The 26,917-nt window shown below is 45.1% G+C and overlaps 3 protein-coding genes across 5 annotated transcripts in view; all 3 read right to left on the minus strand.

Annotated features, from left to right (window-relative positions):
• The window catches only part of LOC121626295 (V-set and immunoglobulin domain-containing protein 1-like), a 30,026-nt gene extending 19,703 nt beyond the window's left edge, over positions 1–10,323 (minus strand). The window contains exons 1-5 of one of the 2 annotated variants that reach the window (XM_041964722.1): positions 10,239–10,323; positions 9,436–10,140; positions 9,209–9,334; positions 8,896–8,933; positions 8,427–8,549 (exon numbers count right to left, since the gene is read on the minus strand). In XM_041964722.1, the coding sequence (XP_041820656.1) occupies positions 8,427–8,549; positions 8,896–8,933; positions 9,209–9,334; positions 9,436–10,140; positions 10,239–10,293 (1,047 nt within the window). In that variant the 5' untranslated portion in view covers positions 10,294–10,323. Of the gene's footprint in view, positions 1–8,343; positions 8,550–8,895; positions 8,934–9,208; positions 9,335–9,435; positions 10,141–10,238 lie in introns of those variants that run through there. The other variant, XM_041964723.1, reaches the window with a different exon arrangement.
• A 6,786-nt stretch (positions 10,324–17,109) lies between these two features.
• On the minus strand, positions 17,110–19,061 carry LOC121626298. Its single transcript, XM_041964730.1, has 5 exons — positions 19,007–19,061; positions 18,201–18,905; positions 17,974–18,099; positions 17,700–17,737; positions 17,110–17,350 (listed from the first exon to the last, which is right to left on the minus strand). Exons 1-5 carry the CDS (start codon positions 19,059–19,061, stop codon positions 17,231–17,233), a joined length of 1,044 nt encoding a protein of 347 aa, XP_041820664.1. The 3' UTR covers positions 17,110–17,230.
• A 5,594-nt stretch (positions 19,062–24,655) lies between these two features.
• Positions 24,656–26,648, minus strand: LOC121626297. 2 transcript variants are annotated; one of them, XM_041964729.1, is made up of 5 exons: positions 26,594–26,648; positions 25,788–26,492; positions 25,561–25,686; positions 25,245–25,282; positions 24,656–24,901 (listed from the first exon to the last, which is right to left on the minus strand). In XM_041964729.1, the coding sequence occupies exons 1-5, from the start codon at positions 26,646–26,648 to the stop codon at positions 24,782–24,784; spliced, it is 1,044 nt and encodes a 347-aa protein (XP_041820663.1). In that variant the 3' UTR covers positions 24,656–24,781. The 2 variants fall into 2 exon arrangements, with proteins under 2 accessions (XP_041820663.1, XP_041820662.1); XM_041964728.1 differs by having other exon boundaries at positions 24,656–24,904.
• Positions 26,649–26,917: the final 269 nt, after the last annotated feature.

Below are 26,917 nucleotides of genomic sequence, written 5' to 3' on the forward strand. Positions count from 1 at the left end.
GGGAGGTGTAGACGTCATGGAGGGAGGGGAGACAAGCACCGACGATCTTCTCAGCTGCTCTCATGATGCGCTGGAGGTTCTTCCTGCAGGACGTGGGGCAGGCGCCATACCACACGATGATGCTGCTGGTCAGAACGCTCTCGATGGTGCCTCTGTAGAAGGTGTGCATGATGGGGGCCGGGGCTCTAGCTTTCCTCAGTTTGCGGAGGAAGTAGAGGCGCTGGTTCACTTTCTTGGCCAGCAATGTGGTGTTGGCGGTCCAGGAGAGGTCCTCATTGACGTGCACTCCCAGGAATTTGGTGCTGCTTACCCTCTCCACCGTAGCACCATTGATGGTAAGGGGGGCATACTGGGGGCGCCTTCTCCTGAAGTCTGAAGCTGAGCTCTCCGGCACAGTCCCTCAGCACAAGACCAGGAATGTTGTCAGGACCAGAAGCTTTGCGAGCGTTGATCCTGCTGAGTGTCCTCCTCACACTGTCCGGGGACAGCGACAACACCTGTTCGCCGGGAGGGGATGGGGATTTCTGTGCAGGTGTGCTGTTGTGTGCTTCAAAGCGAGCAAAGAAGTCATTTAGCTCATTTAGGGAGGTGGAGCTGTCACAAGTCTGCGGTGGGGGTTTGTAGTCCGTGATGGTCTGTATCCCTCGCCACAGGCACTGCGTATCCCTGCTGTCGCTGAAGAGATGAGCTATCCTCCTGGAGTACACCTTCTTGGCCTCTCTGATGCTGCGTAACAGGTTGGCTCTGGCTGTCCTCAGGCCCTCCTCGTCTCCTTCTCTAAAGGCAGTGTTATGGGCCTTCGGCAGCCTGTGGACCTCTCCTGTCAGCCATGGCTTTTGATTGGCCTGCACAGTGATGGTCTTTGTTACTGTTACATCATCGATGCATTTGGTGATGTAAGCAGTGACGACGTCTGTGTACTCCTGGAGGTCGGTGATGTTGTTGTAGGTGGCACCCTGTTTAAACATGTCCCAAACAGTCCTGAAGTTCCTCCAAAGACCCTTCAGGCCACACTCGCACCTCTTTCAGAACTGGTTTGGTGACTTTAACCAGTGGTCTGTATGCTGGCATTAGCATAACAGTGATGTGGTCAGAGGCGCTGAGGTGTGGGAGGGGAAGGGCCTTGTAAGCTCCTCTCTGGGTGGTGTAAACCTGGTCCAGTGTGTTATGTTCACGTGTTGGAAAGTCTATGTGTTTGTGTAGCTTCGGAAACACCCTCTTTGGGTCTGCATGATTGAAATCCCCAGCCAGGATGAGGAAGGCATCTGGGTGGGCAGTCTGCTGTTGTTGGTGCAGTTCGTTCAATGCCTCCCTCTTGTTGTTTTCATTGGAGCTTGATGGGATGTAAACAGCAACAAGCAGTATGGCTGTAAACTCCCTCGGGAGGTAAAAGGGTCAGCATTTTATGAAAGCAAACTCCACCAGTAGTGAGCAGTGTTTGCAGATCACAACAGCGTCACGACACCAGTCATTGTTGATGTAAACACAGAGTCCCCCGCCGCGTGTCTTACCTCCCTCAGCGAGAGCTCTGTCTGCTCGATAGCAGGTTAGCCGCTTGAGCTGAATGGCGGTCTGTGGTGGTCTGGTGGTCTGTTATGCTGTTGTTGGTCCAAGTGTCCGTGAATACATACACACAGCACTCTCCCGCAGACTTCTGGGTTGTCCGTAGAAGGCGTAGGTAGTCCAGTTTGTTATCCAAAGATGCTGAGGGATAAATTAGTGTTCAGCATAAATGACTCTCGTCTGAAAGACACTTCGCAGGGCCATAGAAATATGCAGGTCAACAGAGCTAGCTAAGACTACGAGCGATGCAGACTTCAACCGCCACACATGACACTCAAGTGGATGCCATTGAGAAAGCAAGAGGACAAAAACGAGCAGGCAGTGGAAATAAAAGCACCAAGGCCAATCCGCAATAAATTGCCAAAAATGTGGAAGAAAGCACGAGCCTCGTCAATGCCCAGCTTATGGAGTAGTGTGTCACTAATGTGGAAAAAATAATCACTTCTCCAAGGTATGTCATACACTCAACATCAAAAGTGGCAACGGCCGAGTGAAGTGGACTCTTTATACATAGGCTCAGTTGGCAGAGATGATGAAGAAGCAGCACGCCACACAAAGGACAACAAATGGTATGAGACAGCCACCATCAGAGGCGTACCAATAAAATTCAAGCTTGACACAGGTGCTGATGCAAGTGTGCTACCCATGTCCATTTTCAAGCGGCTGCCAGGTCCCATTCAGTTGCGGCCCACCAAAACTGTGTTAATAGCTTTTGGTGGAGCTCGCCTGCCGTCGAGTGGCATTTCATCTCTACAGTGCAAAACCACCAAAGCACCGCCATCTTGGAGTTCTATGTAACCAGCCTGACGGAGAAGGCGATTCGAGGTGAAGAAGTGTGTACAGAGTTGGGGCTAGTGAAGAGGGTTCACATAATCACATCCACACAGCCACCTAAGCCTCCATCCACCAAAAAGGAACTGATTGAAAAGTATACTGTGGTTTTCACAGGTCTGGGTGAGTTTCCAGGAGTTCACCACATACACGTCGACCCGTCTGTCCCCCCTGTGATTCATGGCTGCAGAAACATACCCCTCTCTATCATGGACACATTAAAATACACTTAAAAAGACCTGGAGAAGAGAAATGTGATAAAACCTGTCAACGAACCAACAGAATGGGTGAACAGCCTTGTTGCCACAAAAAAGAAGAACGGTTCACTAAGGGTGTGTCTAGACCCTGTGCCCTCAATGAGGCTGTCAAACCCCAGCACTACTCCGTCCCTACTCCTGAAGATGTGCGCAGCAGACTGGCAGGAAAATCCATCTTCACCATCTTGGACGAAAAAGATGGATACTGGCAGATCAAGCTAGATGAGCCATCTTCAAAATTGTGCACCTTCAACACACCATGGGGACTCCCTTTCGGGATCAAGTCAGCCAGTGAAGTGTTCCAGCAGAAGAACTGTGAGACCTGATATCCCAGGTGTGTATGTCATTGCAGATGATATGATCATCGCTGCTTCATAAGAACAAGAACACGATGAAATCCTGCACAAAGTCATGGAGAGGGCAAAGACAGCGACCGTGAAGTTTAACAAAGACAAAATCCAATACAAAGTAGGCACAGTGAAATACATGGGACACATAATCACATCGGCAGGACAGAGAGCTGGTGACACAATCAAAGCAATCGTCGACATGCCCCCCCAGATGACAAACATGGCCTTCAACGCTTGCTGGGAATGACAAAATTCCTAGTGCAGTACATACCGAATGAGGCTTCATTCACAGCTCCCCTCAGACAGCTGCTCAAGAAGGATGTGGTGTGGCAGTGGTGCCCACACCACAGTGCGTGGAGGCTTTAGAGGCTTTAAAGGCTGCCCTTACACAGGCCCCTGTGCCTGTACTATGACCACAAAAAGCCCCTGACACTACAAGCAGACTCGTCAAAAGACGGACTAGGAGCATGCTTGCTACAAGAAGGCCAACCCCTCTGCTATGCTTCACGGGCGCTCACTGACACTGAAAAGCGTAAATAGAGAAGGAGCTGCTTGCCATAGTCTTTGCTGCCAAGAGATTCCACCAGTACGTCTTTGGCAGGCCAGTTTCGGTGTAATCAGATCACAAACCTTTGGAGGCCATAGTGCAAAAAACGGTGAGTAAAGCACCCAAGCGGCTACATGGTATGTTGCTGCAGCTGCAGAGGTACGATCTGGACATCACATACACACCAGGCAAGCACATGCACATCACAGATGCACTGTCACGAGCTGTAGTCAGCAGAGAAGGAGAAAACAGACGAGAATCCCTGTGATGAGAAAGTCGTGTACGCCATGGAGGCCACAGATGCACTGAGTGAAGAGACACTCCACCAGCTGAAAGAGGCTACAGCAGCAGACAGTGTATTACAAGCTGTGTGTAAGAGACATCTGAACGGCTAGCCAGCGAAAAGACACAGCCTGGACAGAAGCCTACACAGCTACTGGCCGATGCGACACAACATCAGCATTCAGAACGATATTGTGATGGCAGGAGACAAAATCATCATACCCCAGAGCTTTAGAAAAGTAATCTTAGAGAAACTCCATCTAGCTCACCAAGGAGTGCAGTGCACAAAAGCCAAAGCAAGAAAAGTCCTTTACTGGCCGGGCATGACACGAGACATAGAGACAATGGTGGAGAAATGTGTGCAGTGCCAACAGCTTCAGCCACAGCAGCGGAAGGAGCCGCTCATCGCACATGAAGTCCCAGAGCTCCCATGGATGAAAGTAGGAGCCGACATTTTCCAGCTGAAAGGTCAGTCATATCTTTTGATAGTGGACTATCTGACAAAATATCCTGAAGTGCTGAACCTGCCTGATCTGACAGCTCATACAGTAATCCAAAAAATGAAGTCTGTTTTTGCCAGGCATGGGATCCCTAAAGAGCTGGTGAGTGATCACGTTCCATTCGCCAGTTATGAGATGAAGTCATTTGCGGCTTCATGGGAGTTCAAACTCACACACTCCAGCCCAGGATATCCGCAGTCCAATGGACTTGCTGAAAGGACTGTAAAGACTGTGAAACATGCACTGAAAAAAGCATTGCAAACTGGCACAGAGCCACATCTAGTGCTGCTCTCATTGAGGAACACGCCAGTGACAGGACTGAATGTGTCACCTGCACAAATGCTGATGGGAAGAGTCCTGCGGAGCACACTTCCATGCTCCAGTGCTGTGCTAAAGCAGTCAATCCCGCAGCACGTATACAGCAGGATACAGGATCTGCATTCACGCCAGCGTCTGTACCACGACCAGGATGCCAAGTTTCTACCAACCCTGAACCCAGGCCCCACGTACACATGCACATGCACGCGCGGCGTGGATGGGAGCCTGCCACAGTGACAAGCCAGAGACGTGAGCCCCGCTCCTACAATGTACTGACGCCAGCAGGAAAGACATTCAGGAGGAACAGGCGACATCTGAGGAAAGTACATCCCAGTCTAATCAGGGACACTGACCCCGATGAGGATTCGGTTGCAACGCTCTCACAGACACCTGGATCCAGTGACATACCGCCACATGATCCTCAACCAGTGAGCACAGACGGTCCACCTACATACTACACCAGAAGCGGCAGGGCCGTGAGACCGCCTGTCAGGTTCAGAGACTAACTCTTAGACCATTGTCCAAGCGGCTATGTGTGAAACTTAAGAGGCAGAATAAGACTGTTGAATGAAATGTTTACAAAGAATGCTTCATTAGAAGGTTTGATAATACTTGTTTAGTATTATTTACAGCAACACTATTTTGCTAATACACTTGTCACTGAAATGGTTTGTTCAGTATTCGTCATGTTACAGTTTAAGGTTAAAAGAAGTGGTGTACCCGGATTCACAGTCACGCTTCATTCTTAGAAAAGGGGGATTTGCTTGAGCCTCATGCAACATCACACCTTGATGCTTCTGGATGTTTCTGAGCAGGCTCAACTCGCTTGACGTTTGCAAAGCCACACCGATTGTGTTCCACTGACTCTGAGAGAGTGCTGCTGAGGGTTTGATCTGCTTTCGATTTACTAAGTAGACACAAACAACGACCAAATGGCGTTGGTTGTGTGGAGGGGCAAACGCTACACATGTACAGACTGTCAATGATGACGGTTTGCTTTGTAAAAGAAAAAAGGCCCTCATGACTTTAGTTGCGGGTGCTGGCTTTGTTTTTCTGTTCATTTTCCTCTATAGAGGACCTGAGGCCACAATCACCACAGGCATCAGTTATGTGTGGCTGTGTGTTGGAGCATTGTCAGCTACTGTCAGTGCAGTGAGAGTGGAAATATGGCACCTCCATCACATCAAAGAAACCTGGCTTAACTGTAGCTGAAGGAACGTGTTTAATTGGTGCTTTGCAAGATGAATCTTTACATTCAGTATGTGGAGTTGAAATCTGACAACATGCCCACTTCATTCTTAGAAAAGGGGGATGTGGTGTATTTGATCGAGCACTCGATGCTCTACTATGTTGGGCTGTCATGCTCTGGGAGTGTTCTATGATTGATTGCTGGTGTCTACTGTATGTTGTGATGTTGGTCCGGCACTAAAAGATGATGTTGCCCGCAGTCTCGCCTCTGTGTGTTATTCCTTAGACCATAAGTACCCACAGTTAAGTGACAGTAATAAGGGCTAAAGCTACAACACTTCCCACTTTAGCAGCTGCAGCTAATAGAGGAGCATTTTGCAGACTTTGAATCTTCCATGTGTCAGTCATGGTGTGCTGTGTCTAATAATTGGTGCCACTGTTCTCTGCAGTGATTTTCACTATGGACTGTCAGATGTTGCTGTCAGTGTCCTGCACAGACAGACAGACAGACGGACACTGTGTGGGACAACTGGGGGCTGGAACATTTGTTTCAAAGATGAACTCAAGGAAAGAACCAGTGCCATGCTGTGGTTGCTACGGGCACATGTTGCTAACGCTGCTGGTCACATTAACTTGCTGTATGTTCATTGGCTCACCTGCTCCTTCCCAAACATATCTTGGCTGACACAACCGTAAATGGAAAACCTGTGTGCTGGTGCAACTGTCAGGCAGAAATACCAGGTTCCTGTGGGTGGACATGATGAGACGTTTAGGCTAACACCAATGTGAGCACATTGATCCTGAAGCACGGCTGGTCCTGAGGATTTCTGCCAATATGACCCATATTACACTGTACTCTTAACGAACAACACTGAAATAATTGTGTGCATTTTCACAAACATGATAGAAATACTCGCTATTATTTCACCAGTTCAGGACAGCTCAGAGCTTTCAGGACTTCAAGTGATCATAAAATGAAATCTGTGACTGAGAATCGCAAAATGTTTGTAAAGGAATATATCATTTTGATTGTTCAAATGATTTCTTTGATCATATTAAAACAGTCTGGGCATCAGAGTTATGCTGTGTGACTACTGTGCATGAAAACACTGCAGCGACTTCCTGCTTGAAACCACCAAGACAAAGAAAGAGGAGTTGCCTCGACAAGTACATGACCAAAGTGTATTTAGAGCTAAACTTTAGTCATTTGTGTTTGTGATGTACAATGAGCATATCTACAGTAAACTGCCTGTGAAGAGCATCATGCATTATTAACACACTTGGGTCGGGCGCATGTGATCAGACAGATTAGCTTGAGCCTCATGCAACATCACACCTTGCATTACTTTCGTTTCTATACTTTCTGTGTTGATACATTCATAGTAAATTTCTGTTTGCCAATGTGGATGATACTTACGAGTTCAGGTGCTTTTCATGAGACAGCCACGCTAACTACATCCGGTTTCATGTTTGCTGGTTTATAGCCCTCGGCTCGCCTGGCTCAGCATGTCAGATCCTGAGAGGTCATGTTGACTTCAAAGTATTTTCTTACATTTATTGCCTGTTGCAAGTATTGTTAAGAGTGAAAATACGAAGAGTACAGTTACCTGTACTGCTACTGAGACTTTGCTCACTCCGTGACAGGAAATAGCATTCAGAGTTTTCACAATAAGAGCATCCTGTCTGTTCCTCAGTCGGATCATGTAGAACAAGAAGTGTTATGTCAACATTAGCGGTAACTTAACACAGTGTTAATATGCTTACAAACCACCATGTAATGAATGTTTGGGAATGCTGTGCTAGTGTAGAGGGAGATAATTAGAATTGTAGGGATTTCATTTCTCTTTTGTTTACATGTGATACGTTGCTCCTGATTTTTGTTTATAATATCCCAGCATTTAGGTGAAACTAATTTATGTGTATCTTATTCTTTTCTCTGGTGCATTAATTTCTCTTTATCGGAACAACACAGTCAGACACAAACCCGGCTGCTATTGACCCTGAGATCCCTGTCTATGTGCCTGCACACTGGAGAAGAAACAACGTATCAACCAAATCTCGGACCCTCATTTCATACTCTGGAAATTTGGCCTTAAGTGGTGTTCTGGCAGACACACCGTCGTGAACCTAGTGACAAACACCGAACTGGTGCCACAACTGAACATATCCATATAATCTCCATTTTGCTTTGTGAGCAGTGCAGCAGAAACAGACATACAGTCTCTCTGCAACTCCTCCAATGCGGCTAGAGATTTAGTTTTAATGCTCATTTTCCAGAGTGAACGTGCTCTCAAGTGCCTGAGCCCACAGGCTCCACAGACATGAGTTGTGTGTGGTTGTGTTTGGACGTTGTAAAGTCCAGTTATAGTGAGAATAGAGAAACTGCACATGTGACAGCACAGCTCATACTGTATCCAGACGGCTTGTTTGATGAAAGCAATGTTTTATTAGTTTACTGCAAGGCAACACTTTACATTCAGTATATTGTGGTGAAATCTGACAGCAAAACTCCAAAAAAAAGATATGGTCCACCTTGATCGACATATTCATCTTCCACAGAAACAAAGAACAGTTGAAGTATTTGCAGCTCCTACTGCCTCACACTTGAATACACACAATCATTTTGTGTGTCGTCCTTCCGTCTTGTCGTTCTGTTGATCCTGTGCTCCCTCAAAGCAGCGTAATGGAGGTTTTCTGAATCTTGATCATCCTGCTGATAAAATATCATTTAATCAGCATAAAAATACACATGGCTTGTCTGATACTTGCTTGTACGTATTGTACACATCAACAGCAACACCTGTACAATACAGTGATCACACTGATGTCACAGCACTGAGAAAATAGCATCACTGTGCTTTACAAAAAGGCCATTTCCACAACAGGAACTAAATGACCAAGCTTCTACTGACAAACACATATGCTGTATGATATTTCACTGACATATATCCAAAACATTCAGCTTACATTTGCACAGGTGTTGCTTCTTTCATCCTCTACGTACTGTTGTTGGACTGTAATATATATTTTTAGTGCTGTTGTGATTCAGAAATACTCACCACTGCATTTGGAGTCAAGGCAGCTGAAGATCTTGAGTCTGGTTCAGAATAAAAACAACAAAAGTCTCAAAATCCACTGAGATGGTGGTGAGAACACTGGTTCTTCTAACTTGATTTTCTGACAAACCATGAAATAAATAAATCTGTTCCCACAGTGTGTGGAAGAGATCAGCATGATGGAACATGTTGATCTGTGACACTCCTGTCTTGATGTGGTCGGTTTTCTAATTCAGATCAACTTCAAATGGATGCTCCTCCAGTTTAAAGCACATAAATACACACTATCAAAGGTGATGAATGGAAACTGGTCTACCTGCACACTGACAGCTGTTTCTGTTCTTCATTGTATATGCTGCATACGCCAGCAAAACAACCAGGATGGTGGTGAATGCCAGAGCTCCAATCAAGACATACACCAAGACAAACGACTGCACCTCATCTGCAGATCCAGATTCAGAGACATTACAGAGCTGTAGAATATTGAGGAGGTAGTAATTATAGCTTCTGTATAGATGAAACATCTGCTTTCATGTTCCTCACCTTCAATGTCCAGCTTGGTCCCGTTTCCAAACACGATGTGTCCACATGAGACAACAGCACAGTAGTAGATCCCAGCATGAGACAGATTCAGGCTCTTCATTGGCAAGTTGTAGACACAGGTGTGTGTTTGTGTGTCGGGTTTCCTCTCACACTGATCATTCCTGCCTCCATGGGTGTAAATGAGTCCTGGATGTGGTTCTTCAGAGTTTCTGAACCAGTAAACACTGTGTTCTCCATCACAGGTCCCAGTGTGTACTGTACAGTTCAGAGTCACAGAGCCTCCTGGCTGGATGGTGTCAGATGCTGACTGATGGACCAAAGCTGGGATGTTCACACCTGAACCCTTTACACTCACAATGAATCCTGCTGTGAATTCAAAGCTGTATGAATCGCTACTTGTGCAGTAATAAGTAGCAGAATCTGAAATTTGCAGATCTGTAATGTTCAAGTGATTGTGACCAGTTTTAGTATCCAACGTGAAGCGTGGATTGTTTTCAAATTCCTCATGAAAAATCCCATTTTTGTCATTTTTGTAGTAAGTAGAGATGCGCCTTGGTTTCTGTCCCAGAGTTTGTTTATACCAGTTAAACCTCACTGCATCACCTTCATAGAAACATTGCAAAGTCACGTTGTCACCAACATTTGCTGAAACAAAACCATCCTCTTGAAGCTCATATGTGGATGATTTCAGATCAGCTGTCTGAGCTGAAGAGAGAAGAGATCCACAAAGAGATTTAACTGATGATCAAAATCTCCAGCAAAATGTTTCATCGTATGAAATAAAGTCACAACAGAAAACTTACCGATTCTTCCAGAGGACAGAAAAGTCAAATACAAAGCAAACCACAGAGTCTTCATCGTGTTCAAAATGCTGCGTTGAATGAAATGGATCTCTATATGTTCTCCACTCTTCAGAGAGAAGACTCTGATTGGCTGTTGAGAAGAACCACCTAATTTCCTGATTTGGAGCCAATGAACTCATGATCAGTGCTGCACTGAATGCATTAACAGCGTAAAGAGGTGTTTGTAATGAAAATGATTTATCATGCACACAACATTTAAAATATGTCCTTTAATGATGTCTTCAGTCTCATTTTTTGAAGCATCAGTATTTGTTGTTGCTATACAACCTTCCCACTTTAGCAGCTGCAGCTAATAGAGGAGCATTTTGCAGACTTTGAATCTTCCATGTGTCAGTCATGGTGAGCTGTGTCTAATAATTGGTGCCACTGTTCTCTGCAGTGATTTTCACTATGGACTGTCAGATGTTGCTGTCAGTGTCCTGCACAGACAGACAGACAGACGGACACTGTGTGGGACAACTGGGGGCTGGAACATTTGTTTCAAAGATGAACTGAAGGGAAGAACCAGTGCCATGCTGTGGTTGCTACGGGCACATGTTGCTAACGCTGCTGGTCACATTAACTTGCTGTATGTTCATTGGCTCACCTGCTCCTTCCCAAACATATCTTGGCTGACACAACCGTAAATGGACAACCTGTGTGCTGGTGCAACTGTCAGGCAGAAATACCAGGTTCCTGTCGGTGGACATGATGAGACGTTTAGGCTAACACCAATGTGAGCACATTGATCCTGAAGTACGGCTGGTCCTGAGGATTTCTGCCAATATGACCCATATTACACTGTACTCTTAATGAACAACACTGAAATAATTGTGTGCATTTTCACAAACATGATAGAAATACTCGCTATTATTTCACCAGTTCAGGACAACTCAGAGCTTTTAGGACTTCAAGTGACCATGATATAAAATCTGTGACTGAGCATCACGAAATGTTTGTAAATGAATATATCATTTCGATTGTTCAAATTATTTCTTTGATCAACCGTCTGGGCATTAGAGTTCTGCTGAGTGACTACTGTGCATGAAAACAATGCAGCGACTTCCTGCTTGAAACCACCACGACAAAGAGAGCAAATGTGCTATAAATGTACGTGACCAAAGTATATTGAGAACAAATGCTTGACTGCCGACCACACAGAGGCTCAAAAGCATCCTCACATCTCTGCCTCATCATGTTAAAATGAACAACCTGCAAAGATATCTGGGAGAGGCATCTATCAGAACACCTCAGTTGTACACTCACTATCTGACAGACTGGTTCCAGGCATGTTCACAGTGTGTTTTCAGAAATGACATGATGGAGAGTCTTGTTGGCGCTCTGCTATGAGACGGCCGGCCCTGCTGAGTCACATCTGTATCAATGGTGCTTGATGTTTGCAGAGGCTTGCTCTTCAACATCAGAATATAAAGTGTGTGAAAAGTACTTGAGGTGTGTTCATGCTCGCTGCCTTATTGTTGCTAAGTATTTTATGTGCTCATTTGTTTGCTTTTGAAGGAACCAGAAAGAAGGACCCAATGAGCATCTCCCAGTCAGTGGGCGGGTGTTAAACAGAGGGGCGTGGACTGCGATGGCCTGTTTCTATGATACACACTCTCAGTGCTGAAGGCTTTTGCTTTGTGAGCAGTGCAGCACAAACAGACATACAGTCTCTCTGCAGCTCCTCCAATGCGGGTAGAGATTTAGTTTTAATGCTCATTTTCCAGAGTAAACATGCTCTCAAGTGCCTGAGCCCACAGGCTCCACAGACATGAGTTGTGTTGACGGGGATCTCCTACTGCCTCGCCAAGGACCAGATACTGACTGGATCAGGGTCACATTATAATTCTTTGCCTAATATTTAACTCTTAATAATATCACTTATAATAGAGTGTGGAAAAAGAGTGGGAGTCCAGAAGAGTTGAGTCCAGGGAGCTTTATTCTCTTCACAGATCAAAAAGCCCAGGCAAGTCCTGCCAAACAATGCCCAAATTCTGTTCTGCGCATCACCTTTTATACATTTGTCAGGGGGCTTGGCCATACAGTTTGGCCACATCCTGTTTATCAAGTTACATCTTTACACTGATTTTATTGGTGTTTTCATAGAGGGAGGTCTTCCCCTTTAATGCATAATGAATAATCTCTTACCTAATTTCTACTGGTAATTTTCCACTGTAGCCTTTGGGGATTTTCCACTGAGATCCCTCTGGCTACAGTATCTATTGGGATCTTAGGAACTTTCCAGATTACTGCTTTGTACTAAGTTTAGCAAGTTATCTCTATTCTAGTGTTTTTATTGGTGTCTAGCCAACTCTTAGGACATTTTTTAAAAAGATTTATAGAACAGAACATAGGCCAAGCAAAACAGAGATAGTACTAACTAAACAGACATATGACCCACTAAGTAAACAGAGATTTCACTAAATAAACAGAGATGTGATTTCTTAAGTATACAGAGTTAAGAGTAAAGATAACATGTTCAGAAATCCTCTTCATGTGCCTGTCTCCCCCATGCCCCTGAGCACAGAGTGAGCACAGAGTGGACAGAGTGGAGTGGCACAATCTTGTCTTGTAACCCTCAGATCTGACACTACAGTGTGTGGTTGTGTTTGGACGTTGTAAAGTCCAGTTATAGTCAGAAGAGAGAAACTGCACATGTGACAGCACAGCTCAAACTGTATCCAGGCGGCTTGTTTGCTGAAAGCAATGTTTTATTAGTTTACTGCAAGTCAACACTGTACATTCAGTATATTGTGGTGAAATCTGACAGCAAAACTCCAAAGAAAAAAAAAATGGTACAGCTCGACGTATTCATCTTCCACAGAAACAAAGAACAGTTGAAGTCTTTGCAGCTCCTAGCGGGCACTATGAGTATCTGGTCATGCCCTTCGGACTCACTAACGCACCAGCTGTGTTCCAGGGGTATGTAAATGACGTTCTGAGAGAGTTTCTCAATAACTTTGTATTCGTCTATCTCGATGATATCCTGATCTTCTCCCCGGATTTGGACACTCACCAAAGTCACGTTCGCCAAGTCCTGTCTCGTCTATTATCTCACCATCTCTATGTCAAAGCTGAGAAATGTGAATTTCACGCCAAACAAGTGGTTTTCCTAGGCTATGTAATTTCCGAAAATCATGTGCAGATGGATCCAGAGAAAGTGAGGGCTGTAGCTGATTGGCCTAATCCTAGTAATCGCAAAAAGTTACAACAATTTTTGGGACTTGCTTACTTCTATCGGAAATTCATACGCAATTTCAGCACAGTCGCGGCCCCCCTTCATAACCTCACATCTTCCAAGTTCAGTTTCCAGTGGTCTGCAGAGGCTGATGCTGCTTTCCGGAAGCTGAAAGAGGCATTCACCACAGCACCGGTTCAACGCCAGTTTGTGGTAGAGGTGGACGCATCTAATGACGGAGTCGGAGCCGTCCTGTCCCAGCGGAGCGACAAGGACAACAGGATCCATCCATGCGCCTACCTGTCGCATAAGTTGTCCCCGGCAGAGAGGAAATATGACGTAGGTAACCGGGAACTGATAGCCGTTAAAACGGCGTTAGAAGAGTGGCGACACTGGCTAGAGGGAACGGAGTACCCTTTCCTAGTTCTGACGGATCATAAGAATCTAGAATATATCAAGAAAGCAAAAAGACTGAACTCTAGACAAGCCCGGTGGGCTCTGTTTTTTAGTCGGTTCCGGTTTACCCTCTCTTTCAGACCTGGGTCCCAAAATATTAAGCCTGATGCCGTGTCTCGTTTGTTTGAACCGGAATCGGCTGCCAAGGAACCCGAAACGATCCTACCACTAAATTGTGTGGTAGGAGGAGAAACTTGGCAAATAGAAAATGATGTGCTAAAAGCCATTGAGGGATTAACATCCCCGGCAGGGTGCCCCAGCAGCTGCGGTCCCAGGTAATTCAGTGGGCACACAACTCATTACTCACATGTCACCCGGGGGTCAAACGCACACTCTTCATGGTCAAACAGAGGTTTTGGTGGCCCACTCTTAGAAAAGACATACTCGACTATGTTCAAGCTTGTGAAGTCTGTTGCAGAAACAAGACGTCAAAACAAAGCCCCGCCGGACTCCTGCACCCGCTGGACGTACCCCAGCGACCATGGACACACCTCACCATCGACTTTGTGACTGGGCTGCCCGCCTCCAAAGGTAACACCACCGTACTCACGGTGGTGGATCATTTTTCTAAAATGACACACTTCATTCCATTGCCCAAGTTGCCCTCAGCCAAAGTCACAGCCGAAGTGTTGATGAAAGAAGTATTCCGCATTCATGGGTTGCCTAAGGATATTGTGTCGGATAGAGGACCCCAGTTTGTTTCCTTGTTCTGGAGGGAATTTTGCAGGATGCTCGGGGCCACAGTGAGTCTGACGTCCGGATACCACCCGCAATCCAACGGACAGACGGAGCGCATGAACCAGGAGCTCGAGACATGCCTCCGCTGCCTGATTTCACAGAATCAAACCTCCTGGAGCGATCATCTGACTTGGGTGGAATACGCACACAACACCCTTCCCACAGCATCCACAGGTATGTCGCCTTTTCAATGCGTCTCCGGCTATCAACCCCCACGCTTTGAAATTAATGAACAGGAGGTCGCCGTTCCGTCGGGGCATGCCTTGGTGAGACGCTGCCGGCGAATCTGGCCGGCTGCGCGAAGGGTGTTACTTAAGAGCCAGACACAGATGAAAGCAGTGGCGAACCGCCACCGCGGAGCAGCGCCCCAGTATACCCCAGGCCAGAAAGTCTGGTTATCAACGCGGGACCTACCCCTCCATGTGCATTCTCGAAAGCTGGCACCCAGGTTTGTGGGACCTTTTGAGATCTCAAAAATTATTTATCCAGTGTCTGTGTCTGAGACTCCCCAGGTCCATGAAAGTACACCCCACATTCCATGTCTCCAAGCTCAAGCCGGTCCAAGAAAGCCCGCTGGTGCCAGCCACTAAGCCACCCCCTCCTCCACGTCTGGTCGACAGAGGCCCTGTCTACGCCGTCAAGAAGCTCCTAGCGGAGCGCAGACGTGGTCGGGGGTACCAGTACCTTGTGGACTGGGAGGGGTAAGGCCCCGAGGAACGGTCATGGGTTCCAGCAAGCTTCATCGTCGATAAGACTTTAATCACTGACTTTCACAACAAGCACCGAAACGAACCTGGGCCGTCCGGTGCCGGCCCTAGAGGGGGGGGGGGGGTACTGTCATGTCTCGTCAGGTCTGCAAAGTGTTTTGTTCACGAGCGTCATATCTTGTCTTACACTTCCTGTTTTATTGTGAAACCTAACTCTCCTCTCGTTTCAGGCCCCTTGACTTCCCAGTGTGTTTCCCGCCTGTCTGATTGTCTACCCCGCCCTGATTGTCTCCACCTGTTCATTGTTACCTCGTGTATATATAGTCCGCATCTCCCTTTGTCCTGTGCCAGATCGTCTTGTGCGTAATGTGCCGTGTTGTCTTTGCTACCACAGCTATAGTTACCCCAGAGTGTTGTCTCATGTTCGTTTTTGTCTGTGATCCTCAGCGTCCTAAGTTTTTTGCCCTTCTGCCTTATTGCCTTTACATAAGTGATTTTTTGTTGTCAACTTTTGGAGAAAGTATTTTGTTATTAAAACCAGCCTTTGCGCTCGCCCTCAGTTCGTGTCATGTGTTCTGCTTTTGGGTCCTGAAAGCCCTGATAGCCCTACGGGCTTATCAAGCACTGAGAAAATAGCATCGCTGTGATCGCTCCCTGGAATGCACAGTCTTTGGCACCGGAACCACACAGGAAGTACTCTTAGTGAACAACACTGAAATAATTGTGTCCATATTCACAAACATGATAGAATTACTCGCTATTATTTCACAAAATCTGTGACTGAGCATCAGCAAATATTTGTAAATGAATATATCATTTCGATTGTTCAAATGTTTTCTTTGATCATATTAAAACAGTCTGGGCATTAGAGTTATGCTGTGTGACTACTGTGCATGAAAACACTTCAGCGACTTCCTGCTTGAAACCACCAAGACAAAGAAAGAGGAGTTGCCTCGAAAAGTATGTGATCAAAGTTTATTGAGAGCAAATGTTTGACTACCGACCACACAGAGGCTCAAAAGCATCCTCACGTCTCTGCCTCATCATATTAAAATGAACAACCTGCAAAGATATCTGGGAGAGGCATTTATGAGAACACTTCAGGTGTACACTCACTATCTGACAGACTGGTTCCAGGCATGTTCACAGTGTGTTTTCAGAAATGACATGATGGAGAGTCTTGTTGGCGCTCTGCTATGAGACGGCCGGCCCTGCTGAGTCACATCCGTATCAATGGTGCTTGATTTTTGCAGAGGCTTGCTCTTCAATATCAGAATTTAAAGTGTGTGAAAAACACTTGAGGTGTGTTCATGCTCGCTGCCTTATTGTTGCTAAGTATTTTATGTGCTCATTTGTTTGCTTTTGAAGGAACCAGAAAGAAGGACCCAATGAGCATCTCCCAGTCAGTGGGCGGGTGTTAAACAGAGGGGCATGGCCTGTGATGGCCTGTTTCTATGATACACACTCTCAGTGCTGAAGGCTTTTGCTTTGTGAGCAGTGCAGCACAAACAGACATACAGTCTCTCTGCAGCTCCTCCAATGCGGGTAGAGATTTAGTTTTAATGCTCATTTTCCAGAGTGCCTGAGCCCACAGGCTCCACAGACATGAGTTGTGTGTGGTTGTGTTTGGACGTTGTAAAGTCCAGTTATAGTGAGAATAGAGAAACTGCACATGTGACAGCACAGCTCATACTGTATCCAGACGGCTTGTTTCATGAAAGCAATGTTTTATTAGTTTACTGCAAGGCTACACTTTACATTCAGTATATTGTGGTGAAATCTGACAGCAAAACTCCAAAAAAAAGATATGGTCCACCTCGTTTGACATATTCATCATCCACAGAAACAAAGAACAGTTGAAGTATTTGCAGCTCCTACTGCCTCACACTTGAATACACACAATCATTTTGTGTGTCATCCTTCCGTCTTGTCGTTCTGTTGATCCTGTGCTCCCTCAAAGCAGCGTAATGGAGGTTTTCTGAAACTTGAACATCCTGCTGATAAAATATCATTTAATCAGCATAAAAATACACATGGCTTGTCTGATGCTTGCTTGTACGTATTGTACACATCAACAGCAACACCTGTACAATACAGTGATCACACTGATGTCACAGCACTGAGAAAATAGCATCACTGTGCTTTACAAAAAGGCCATTTCCACAACAGGAACTACATGACCAAGCTTCTACTGACATACACATATGCTGTATGATATTTCACTGACATATATCCAAAACGTTCAGCTTACATTTGCACAGGTGTTGCTTCTTTCATCCTCTATGTATTGTTGTTGTACTGTAATATATATTTTTAGTGCTGTTGTGATTCAGAAATACTCACCACTGCATTTGGAGTCAAGGCAGCTGAAGATCTTGAGTCTGGTTCAGAATAAAAACAACAAAAGTCTCAAAATGATTTTCTGACAAACCATGAAATAAATAAATCTGTTCCCACAGTGTGTGGAAGAGATCAGCATGATGGAACATGTTGATCTGTGACACTCCTGTCTTGATGTGGTCGGTTTTCTAATTCACATCAACTTCAAATGGATGCTCCTCCAGTTTAAAGCACATAAATACACACTATCAAAGGTGATGAATGGAAACTGGTCTACCTGTACACTGACAGCTGTTTCTGTTCTTCATTGTATATGCTGCATACGCCAGCAAAACAACCAGGATGGTGGTGAATGCCAGAGCTCCAATCAAGACATACACCAAGACAAGCGACTCCACCTCATCTGCAGATCCAGATTCAGAAACATTACAGAGCTGTAGAATATTGAGGAGGTAGAAATTATAGCTTCTGTATAGATGAAACATCTGCTTTCATGTTCCTCACCTTCAATGTCCAGCTTGGTCCCGTTTCCAAACACGATGTGTCCACATGAGACAACAGCACAGTAGTAGATCCCAGCATGAGACAGATTCAGGCTCTTCATTGGCAGGTTGTAGACACAGGTGTGGGTTTTGTTGGGTTTCCACTCACACTGATCATTCCTGCCTCCATGGATGTAAATGAGTCCTGGATGAGGTTCTTCAGAGTTTATGAACCAGTAAACACTGTGTTCTCCATCACAGGTCCCAGTGTGTACTGTACAATTCAGAGTCTCAGAGCCTCCTGGCTGGATGGTGTCAGATGCTGACTGATGGACCAAAGCTGGGATGTTCACACCTGAACCCTTTACACTCACAATAATGCCCTCTGTAAACTCAAACCTGTATAAATAGCTACTTGTGCAGTAATAAGTAGCAGAATCTGAAATTTGTAGATCTGTAACGTTCAAGTGATTGTGACCAGTTTCTGTATCCAATGTGAAGCGTGGATTGTTTTCAAATTCATCATGAAAAATCACATTTTTGTAATATTTGTAGTGAGTAGAGATGAGCCTTGGTTTCTGTCCCAGAGTTTGTTTAAACCAGTAATACTTTGTCAGAACTGTCCATGTACAAAAACATTGCAAAGTCACGCTGTCACCAACATTTGCTGAAACAAAACCACCCTCTTCAAGCTCATATATGGATGATTTCAGATCAGCTGTCTGAGCTGAAGAGAGAAGAGATCCACAAAGAGCAGATTTAACTGATGATCAACATCTCCAGCAAAATGTTTCATCGTATTAAATAAAGTCACAACAGAAAACTTACCTATTCTTCCCGAGGACAGAAAAGTCAAATACAAAGCAAACCACAGAGTCTTCATCGTGTTCAAAATGCTGCGTTGAATGAAATGGATCTCTATATGTTCTCCACTCTTCAGAGAGAAGACTCTGATTGGCTGTTGAGAAGAACCACCTAATTTCCTGATTTGGAGCCAATGAACTCATGATCAGTGCTGCACTGAATGCATTAACAGCGTAAAGAGGTGTTTGTAATGAAAATGATTTATCATGCACACAACATTCAAAATATGTCCTTTAATGATGTCTTCAGTCTCATTTTTTGAAGCATCAGTATTTGTTGTTGCTATACAACCTTCCCACTTTAGCAGCTGCAGCTAATAGAGGAGCATTTTGCAGACTTTGAATCTTCCATGTGTCAGTCATGGTGAGCTGTGTCTAATAATTGGTGCCACTGTTCTCTGCAGTGATTTTCACTATGGACTGTCAGATGTTGCTGTCAGTGTCCTGCACAGACAGACAGACAGACGGACACTGTGTGGGACAACTGGGGGCTGGAACATTTGTTTCAAAGATGAACTGAAGGGAAGAACCAGTGCCATGCTGTGGTTGCTACGGGCACATGTTGCTAACGCTGCTGGTCACAGTAACTTGCTGTATGTTCGTTGGCTCACCTGCTCCTTCCCAAACATATCTTGGCTGACACAACAGAAAATGGAAAACCTGTGTGCTGGTGCAACTGTCAGGCAGAAATACCAGGTTCCTGTGGGTGGACATGATGAGACGTTTAGGCTAACACCAACGTGAGCACATTGATCCTGAAGCACGGCTGGTCCTGAGGATTTCTGCCAATATGACCCATATTACACTGTACTCTTAGTGAACAACACTGAAATAATTGTGTGCATATTCATAAACATGATAGAATTACTCGCTATTATTTCACAAAATCTGTGACTGAGCATCGCTAAATGTTTGTAAATGAATATATCATTTTGATTGTTCAAATGATTTCTTTGATCATATTAAAACAGTCTGGGCATTAGAGTTATGCTGTGTGACTACTGTGCATGAAAACACTGCAGCGACTTCCTGCTTGAAACCACCAAGACAAAGAAAGAGGAGTTGCCTCGACAAGTACATGACCAAAGTGTATTTAGAGCTAAACTTTAGTCATTTGTGTTTGTGATGTACAATGAGCACATTTACAGTAAACAGCCTGTGAAGAGCATCATGCATTATTAACACACTTGGGTCGGGCGCATGTGATCAGACAGATTAGCTTGAGCCTCATGCAACATCACACCTTGATGCTTCTGGATGTTTCTGAACAGGCTCAACTCGTTTGATGTTTGCAAAGCCACACCGATTGTGTCCCACTGACTCTGAGAGAGTGCTGCTGAGGGTTTGATCTGCTTTCGATTTACTAAGTAGCCACAAACAACAACCAGATGGCGTGGGTTGTGTGGAGGGGGAAACGCTACACATGTACAGACTGTCAATGATGACGGTTTGCTTTGTAAAAGAATAAAGGCCCTCATGACTTTAGTCGCGGGTGCTGGCTTTGTTTTTCTGTACATTTTCCTCTATAGAGGACCTGAGGCCACAATCACCACAGGCATCAGTTATGTGTGGCTGTGTGTTGGAGCATTGTCAGCTACTGTCAGTGCAGTGAGAGTGGAGTTTGATCTGCTCTCGATTTACTTAGTAGGCACAAAAAAACAACCAAATGGCGTGGGTTTTTTTGGAGGGGGAAACGCTATACTGTACACAGGTTTCTTTGATGCATCACATCACAGGCAGTCTACTCCGGCACTTTCCAGCTTTCCCCTCAGCAGTGATGGCTGGATCGTGTTGAAAGCACTGGAGAAGTCAGAAAACACGATCCTCACTGTGTTAGCAGGGCTCTCCAGGTGGGAAAGAGTGCAATGGAACAGGGAGATAATAGCGTCGATATGTGAATTATAGGGGGTCCAGCTCGCTGCTCACCAGGTGATGGAGGTGATGAAGTATAATCCTTTCCAGAGTCTTCATCAGGTGGGAAGTTAATTCTACAGGCCTGAAGTGGTTGGGCTCCCTGGGATGCACAGTCTTTGGCACTGGAACCACACAGGAAGTTTTCCACAGGGCAGGAACTCTCTCCAGGCTGAGGCTCAAGTTGAAAATGTGCTGAACGACCCCACAGAGCTGATCTGCACAAACCCTGAGCAGTCTGGAGCTGATGCCATCAGGGCAGGTAGCCTTCCTCATCCTTGTCCTCTTGAGCTCCTTACTCACCTGATCTGCTGTTATGTCGAGGCTGGATGGGGACAAGGGGGTGGATCCTGTTGGGTGAGGTGGGGGGCTGGGTCCGTAGTATCGGATTAGAGGGGGGTGACTTCCACACAGAAGTTAATGTAGTCTGTGATGCATGTTGTAAAACTGTCAATGTCCTCCCTGTGAGGGATCCACAACACTTCCCAGTCGGTGGTGTCAAGGACTCATCTGACCATGTCTTCACATACCTGATGGTTGGCTGTTGTTTACTCAACAAGTGTATGTAAGTAGGTAGCAGATGAATCTGGTTGTGATCAGATCTGCCCAGTGGAGGGAGGGGTGAAGAGCTATAAGCGTCCTTTGTGTTTGCACACAGTAAATCCAGTGTTTTCTTGTCTCTGATGTGGCATTTGACATACTGGGTGAAGGTGGGGAGAGTTGAAGACAGGGAAGCGTGGTTGAAATCTCCAGAGATAAGGAGGAAGGCCTGGGGGTGCGATGTCTGCAGCTGGGGTATCATGATGGCATGCGAGAGATCCCTCGGCAGGTAATACGGCCGGATGCTAACAGCTAGCAGCTCAATGTCTCTTGTGCAGCGCTGCTCCTTTTCACTAACACTGGATTACACCATCTCTTGTTCACAAAACATCGCTATGCCTCCAACCTTCATATTACCGCACTCCGTTGTTCGCCTGTCCGCTGTCAGCAGATGAAAATAATCCAAAGCGACATGCACGTCTAGCGTGATTTCGTTCAGCCACATCTCCGTGAAGCACATGACGCGACACTCCCGATACTCCAGCTGCAGTCTGGTTAGCGCCAATAGCTCTTCCATCTTGTTAGGGAGAGATCTTACATTCCCCATAATAAGAGACAGTATGGATGGTTTATATCGTCTTCTCTTGTCCTGGCACTTTGCTCCAGATACCCTTCTCCGTCTCCATATCTCTAGGTCTTTCCACAGGGAGTACGTCTGTGTTGCACAGCGCTAACAGCTGGTCCCGAGTGCAAACAACAACGAAAAACACAAAAGAACACACTAAAACAAAGGAAAGCCATTGGAGCTGCTATAACTAGCTGCTACTCATGGGGCGCCATCTCTGCATCCATCTGCAAATAGCTGTTGAGGTGTTTCACATTAATGGTTATTACAGGAACAGTTTGCTGATTTGCAGTCTTCCATGTATCAGTCATAGGAGTTGCATGACTATAATATCCATAGTTCGCACCATTTTTTGGCAGTTTGTGTGACAGCTTGTTGCCAGTGGCAGCACAAATGGAGTGCTCGTGTGCAGGACAAACGTGGGCTTCAAGTATTTCGTTCAAAGAAGAAGACGCGAAGAAGGTATGTTGTTGTAACTGAGCATCATAAAACTAGAGCTATGCTGGTAGCTTTGTTAGGCTGTACATTGGCACAGTTGGAGCTAAATTAACACATCTTTGTTTAGCATTTAAAAAAAAAAAAAAAAAATTAAATGGGGGCAGCCGTGGCCTAGAGGTTGGAGAAGCGGCTTGTGACCGGAGGGTCACCCCCCCCCCCTCCATTAGCCGGCTGATGTGCCCTTGAGCAAGGCACTTAACCTCCCAATATGCTCCCCGGGCGCCTGTTGCGGCAGCCCACTGCTCCTGTGTGTCTCACTGCATGTTGCATGTGCATGTGTGTGTTTCAGTAAATCAGCGATGGGTGAAATGCAGAGACTAATTTCCCAGTTTGGGATTACGAGAGTGAATAAAATTTAAAAAAAAAATTAAAAATGTTAGCATGCTAAAATTTGCTGGATACAGGTGACAATGGCAGGAATTAGTCTAGCAAGTAGTTGTTCATCAATCAAACCCAACATGTGTTTGATGAAAAAAACAAAACCTGTTGATGGCGCTAAAGAAAAGAAGGACCACCAAACTGATTACAATTCAGCCTGAGGGGAAGGTGAATATGTGCCCCAAATGTCACGGGCCATGGTCGCTGTTGAGACATCTCACTCACAACCACAAATGTGAACCTCATGGCAGCGTAAGACGGAGTGACAGGGGATCACCGAGGTCAGCAGGATTCAGCCTCTGAAAAGTCAGGGGAGGCCATAGGGGTCTGCACAAAAACAAATATTAATCTGATCCAGTTTTAAAGAGCTCAACAATTATTGGACAAATACGGTGGACCAACCAACATGCAATCCCCACAGCCATGCCAACGTGGCAAAAAAAAAGTAATGTCTTTGCAGTGGTTATTGTTGTTGTAGCATGTAGTGAATGTTGCTTGTGACATTACATGGGGATGTGAATTGTTTCAGCAGCTTCTCGCAAGCACACGGACTGTGGCCGTCATTTGGTTGGGTTGGTTTGATCTGTCAGGCAGAAACACAAAATTCAGACTAACAGCCACTCCCTCAGCAAGCCCTGTCTTCAAGGCTTTTGACAACACAGCTGCGATACACTCAACTGACAAAAACAAGTTAATGATTGACTACACACACAAAAAAATAACAAAGATTACTATTAATTATTTTATTAAACCCATAGATATAATCTATGAAAACAGTCTGGGTACTGTGCATGAAAACAATGCAGTGACTTCCTGTTTGAAACCACCAAGACAAAGAAAGCGGAGTTGCCTCGAAAAGTACATGAGACAAATATATTGAGAGCAAATGTTTGACTGCCGACCACACAGAGGCTCAAAAGCATCCTCACATCTCGGCCTCTTCATGTAAAAATGAACAACCTGCAAAGATATCTGGTAGAGGCATCTATCAGAACACTTCAGGTGTACACTCACTATCTGACAGACTGGTTCCAGGCATGTTGACGGTGTGTTTTCAGAAATGACATGATGGAGAGTCTTGTTGGCGCTCTGCTATGAGACGGCCGGCCCTGCTGAGTCACATCTGTATCAATGGTGCTTGATGTTTGCAGAGGCTTGCTCTTCAATATCAGAATATATGGTGTGTGAAAAGCACTTGAGGTGTGTTCATGCTCGCTGCCTTATTGTTGCTGGGTATTTTATGTGCTCATTTGTTTGCTTTTGAAGGAACCAGAAAGAAGGACCCAATGAGCATCTCCCAGTCAGTGGGCGGGTGTTAAACAGAGGGGCGTGGCCTGTGATGGCCTGTTTCTATGATACACACTCTCAGTGCTGAAGGCTTTTGCTTTGTGAGCAGTGCAGCACAAACAGACATACAGTCTCTCTGCAGCTCCTCCAATGCAGGTAGAGATTTAGTTTTAATGCTCATTTTCCAGAGTGAACGTGCTCTCAAGTGCCTGAGCCCACAGGCTCCACAGACATGAGTTGTGTGTGGTTGTGTTTGGACGTTGTAAAGACCAGTTATAGTGAGAATAGAGAAACTGCACATGTGACAGCACAGCTCATACTGTATCCAGACGGCTTGTTTGATGAAAGCAAAGTTTTATTTGTTGACTGCAAGGCGACACTTTACATTCAGTATATTGTGGTGAAATCTGACAGCAAAACTCCAAAAAAAAGATATGGTACAGCTTGATAGACATATTTATCTTCCACAGAAACAAAGAACAGTTGAAGTATTTGCAGCTCCTACTGCCTCACACTTGAATACACACAATCATTCTGTGTGTTGTCCTTCCGTCTTGTCGTTCTGTTGATCCTGTGCTCCCTCAAAGCAGCGTAATGGAGGTTTTCTGAATCTTGATCATCCTGCTGATAAAATATAAATTTCAGCATAAAAATACACATGGCTTGTCTGATGCTTGTACGTATTGTACACATCAACAGCAACACCTGTACAATACAGTGATCACACTGATATCACAGCACTGAGAAAATAGCATCACTGTGCTTTACAAAAAGGCCATTTCCACAACAGGAACTAAATGACCAAGCTTCTATTGACATACACATATGCTGTATGATATTTCACTGACATATATCCAAAACATTCAGCTTACATTTGCACAGGTGTTGCTTCTTTCATCCTCTATGTGTTGTTGTTGTACTGTAATATATATTTTTAGTGCTGTTGTGATTCAGAAATACTCACCACTGCATTTGGAGTCAAGGCAGCTGAAGATCTTGAGTCTGGTTCAGAATAAAAACAACAAAAGCCTCAAAATCCACTGAGATGGTGGTGAGAACACTGGTTCTTCTAACTTGTTGATTTTCTGACAAACCATGAAATAAATAAATCTGTTCCCACAGTGTGTGGAAGAGATCAGCGTGATGGAACATGTTGATCTGTGACACTCCTGTCTTGATGTGGTCGGTTTTCTAATTCAGATCAACTTCAAATGGATGCTCCTCCAGTTTAAAGCACATAAATACACACTATCAAAGGTGATGAATGGAAACTGGTCTACCTGCACACTGACAGCTGTTTCTGTTCTTCATTGTATATGCTGCATACGCCAGCAAAACAACCAGGATGGTGGTGAATGCCAGAGCTCCACTCAAGACATACACCAAGACAAACGACTCCACCTCATCTGCAGATCCAGATTCAGAGACATTACAGAGCTGTAGAATATTGAGGAGGTAGTAATTATAGCTTCTGTATAGATGAAACATCTGCTTTCATGTTCCTCACCTTCAAAGTCCAGCTTGGTCCCGTTTCCAAACACGATGTGTCCACATGAGACAACAGCACAGTAGTAGATCCCAGCATGAGACAGATTCAGGCTCTTCATCGGCCAGTTGGAGACACAGGTGTGTGTTTGTGTGTTGGGTTTCCACTCACACTGATCATTCCTGCCTCCATGGGTGTAAATGAGTCCTGGATGAGGTTCTTCAGAGTTTCTGAACCAGTAAACACTGTGTTCTCCATCACAGGTCCCAGTGTGTACTGTACAGTTCAGAGTCTTAGAGCCTCCTGGCTGGATGGTGACAGATGCTGACTGATGGACCAAAGCTGGGATGTTCACACCTGAACCCTTTACACTCACAATGAATCCTGCTGTGAATTCAAAGCTGTAATAATCGCCTCTTGCGCAGTAATAAGTAGCAGAATCTGAACTGTGCAGATCTGTAATGTTCAAGTGATTGTGACCAGTTTCAGTATCCAGTGTGAAGCGTCGATTGTTTTCAAATTCATCATGAAATTTCCCATTTTTGTCATATTTGTAGTAAGTAGAGATGAGCCTTGGTTTCTGTCCCAGAGTTTGTTTATACCAGTTAAACTGCACTGCATCACCTTCACAGAAACATTGCAAAGTCACGTTGTCACCAACATTTGCTGAAACAAAACCACCCTCTTGAAGCTCATATGAGGATGATTTCAGATCAGCTGTCTGAGCTGAAGAGAGAAGAGATCCACAAAGAGCAGATTTAACTGATGATCAACATCTCCAGCAAAATGTTTCATCGTATGAAATAAAGTCACAACAGAAAACTTACCGATTCTTCCCGAGGACAGAAAAGTCAAATACAAAGCAAACCACAGAGTCTTCATCGTGTTCAAAATGCTGCGTTGAATGAAATGGATCTCTATATGTTCTCCACTCTTCAGAGAGAAGACTCTGATTGGCTGTTGAGAAGAACCACCTAATTTCCTGATTTGGAGCCAATGAACTCATGATCAGTGCTGCACTGAATGCATTAACAGCGTAAAGAGGTGTTTGTAATGACCAGATAAGATGAGATAAGATAAAAATTTATTTATCCCCAGCCAGGGAAATTTGGGCTTTACTGCAGCATGTGAAAGCAGTGAGAAGAAAAATA

Source organism: Chelmon rostratus, chromosome 23, assembly GCF_017976325.1.
Source record: "Chelmon rostratus isolate fCheRos1 chromosome 23, fCheRos1.pri, whole genome shotgun sequence".
NCBI lineage: Eukaryota > Metazoa > Chordata > Actinopteri > Chaetodontiformes > Chaetodontidae > Chelmon > Chelmon rostratus.